The following is a 2,669-nucleotide window of genomic DNA, read 5'->3' on the forward strand; positions in this document are numbered from 1 at the left end:
GTGCGGCACCCTCCGGCTGGAGCGACGCAGCGGGCCTTGTCACCCGCCGGTAGCGGTGGGGCCCTGGGTTATCGAGACTACCGGCTGCAGCAGCTCGCCCTGGGCCGCTTGCCACCTCCGCCCCCTCTGCCCAGGGAGTTGGAGAGGGAGAGGGACTATGGGGGTTTCTATGAAGCGCGAGTGCGGCCGGCTTATGGGCTGGAGCGGGTGGCTGGTGTGGCGGCTGCTGGGGGCTTTCGTGGAGGAGGAGGGGGTGCTGGAGCCGCCGGCGAGGAGGAGATCAGCCCCGAGGATGACCAGAGAGCCAACCGCACGTTGTTCCTGGGCAACCTGGACATCACCGTGAGCGAGTCAGATTTACGCCGAGCTTTTGACCGTTTTGGGGTCATCACTGAGGTGGACATCAAAAGGCCGGGGCGTGGGCAGACCAGCACATATGGTTTTCTTAAATTTGAAAATCTGGACATGGCGCACCGGGCCAAGTTGGCCATGTCAGGAAAGGTGCTTCTGCGCAACCCCATCAAGATTGGGTATGGTAAAGCCACTCCAACTACCAGGCTCTGGGTGGGTGGCCTTGGGCCCTGGGTGCCTCTCGCTGCCCTGGCCAGGGAGTTTGATCGGTTTGGCACCATTCGCACTATCGATTACCGCAAAGGTGATTCATGGGCCTATATCCAGTATGAGAGCTTGGACGCGGCGCAGGCAGCGTGCACCCACATGCGTGGTTTTCCCTTGGGTGGGCCAGATCGCCGGCTCCGCGTAGACTTTGCTGACACTGAGCATCGGTACCAGCAGCCCTACCTGCAGCCTCTGCCCTTGCCACCCCCTGCTCATTACGAGCTCGTGGCGGAGGCGGCTGCTTTTGGGGCTCACCGGGGAGCCCCACCTGATCCTCTTCGGGGGGCCCGGGACAGGACACCACCGTTACTCTATAGAGACCGTGACAGAGACCTTTATCCTGAGACAGAGTGGGTGCCCCCCCCACCCCCTGTACGGGATAGGAGTAATCGGGCAGCTGCCTATGACCCACTGGAAAGCCTAGAGCGCCGCCGGGATGGTTGGTCCTTGGAGCGGGACCGAGGGGAGAGGGAATTGGGCAGTAGTAGTAGGGATCAGCCTAGGAAACGGAGACTGGCAGAGGATGGAGGCCGGCACTTAGACCGCTCTCCAGACAGTGAGCGTTCTTCTTCCTCCCGTAAGCGTCACTGTTTAGCCACAACCTCTCCACCGGACCGCAGCCCCGAGCTCCTTGGAGGCAGGGAGCGTTACAGTAGTGACCCCGAGCGCTCGTCCTCCCGCTTGCTCCTGTTGGAGCGGCCCTCGCCTGTCCGGGAATCACGCAGGGGCAGCCTGGAGCGGGGTCAGAACGAAAAGCGTGACCGCAAGAATTCTGCCGAACGGGAGCGTAAGCATCGTGCTTCTGCGGCAGCTGCCGCGCAGGAGTGCAAAAGTCCAGCCAAAAAGGATGAGCGTGCTACAGAAGGAGGTGGCGGAGGCTCCCGCCTCAAACCTCCTCCTCAGAAACAGCAGCAGGATGGAGCATCGCAGGCCGGGGGAGCCCCCAAGCTGTGCTTGGCTTGGCAGGGGATGCTTCTGCTGAAGAACAGCAACTTCCCGTCCAATATGCATCTGCTTCAGGGGGACCTCGGTGTTGCCAGCAGTCTCCTCGTGGAGGGAGCAACTGGTGGGAAAGTAGCTCAGCTCAAGATCACCCAACGTCTTCGTCTGGACCAGCCCAAGCTGGACGAGGTCAATCGTCGCATCAAAGTGGCGGGTCCCAACGGCTACGCCATCCTTTTGGCTGTGCCTGGCGCATCAGACAACCGCTCCGCAGCCGGAGCTAGTGAGGCTGCCACCACCTCCACCCAGAGGCCACTCAGGAATCTGGTGTCCTATCTAAAGCAAAAGCAGGCTGCTGGGGTGATCAGCCTCCCTGTGGGGGGTAACAAAGACAAGGAGAACAGCGGGGTCCTGCACGCCTTTCCACCCTGCGATTTCTCCCAGCAATTCCTGGACTCCACGGCCAAGGCGCTGGCCAAATCAGAGGACGACTATCTGGTCATGATCATTGTCCGTGGGGCGTCCTAAGGCCCTCGTGTTCTCTGTCCCCAACCCTGCCTACTCCTCCACACAGCCCCTCCAGCGTGTGCCAGGTGCTATGGGATACAGCCTTAGCCAGCCCTGTCATTATTTTAAATTAGATCTTTGTTTGTAGGTGACTCTCCCTGCCCGTTTTTCTGTTACTACATTTTTCTATAAAGTTAGAAGCCAGAAAGTTTGGTTAGGCATTAGCGTGAATAGGATATTTTGAGAATCCCCTCTCAGTGGGGATAGCAGGAAGGCTAGGCCTGCTTTGATTTAAAAAAGAAAAAAAAAAAAAAGAAAAAAACTGGGGGGGGGGGAAGAACAAACTCCTGCCTTCTTAATTTTGAGTCGTGTCCTTTTTTCATTTCATGTTTTTTAAAGCAAGTTCAATAGCTCATCCTCGATAGAGTTACAAACCTAAAAGACCAGATTTAAAGCACTCAGTAGTTTAAATGGAAGACCACATTCTTACTAGCGGACTGGTGTCAACTCATTTTTTGAGTCCTTGAAATTCTGTGACGGCCTCAGGCCAGCGGCCCTTTGGCACGCATGATCCCTTTCCTCAGGAGCCTGAATGGTTTCCC

At 57.7% G+C, this 2,669-nt stretch overlaps 1 protein-coding gene across 1 annotated transcript in view; it reads left to right on the top strand.

The window, feature by feature from the left end:
• The window catches only part of RBM15 (RNA binding motif protein 15), a 3,232-nt gene extending 879 nt beyond the window's left edge, over positions 1-2,353 (top strand). The window contains exon 2 of the mRNA XM_010584778.1: positions 1-2,353. This exon is cut by the window's left edge and continues 469 nt beyond it. Coding sequence (XP_010583080.1) covers positions 1-2,088 — 2,088 coding nt within the window. The 3' untranslated portion in view covers positions 2,089-2,353.
• The last annotated feature ends 316 nt before the right edge of the window (positions 2,354-2,669 follow it).

This window comes from Haliaeetus leucocephalus, unplaced genomic scaffold, assembly GCF_000737465.1.
Source record: "Haliaeetus leucocephalus isolate CR32 unplaced genomic scaffold, Haliaeetus_leucocephalus-4.0 Scaffold1000, whole genome shotgun sequence".
NCBI lineage: Eukaryota > Metazoa > Chordata > Aves > Accipitriformes > Accipitridae > Haliaeetus > Haliaeetus leucocephalus.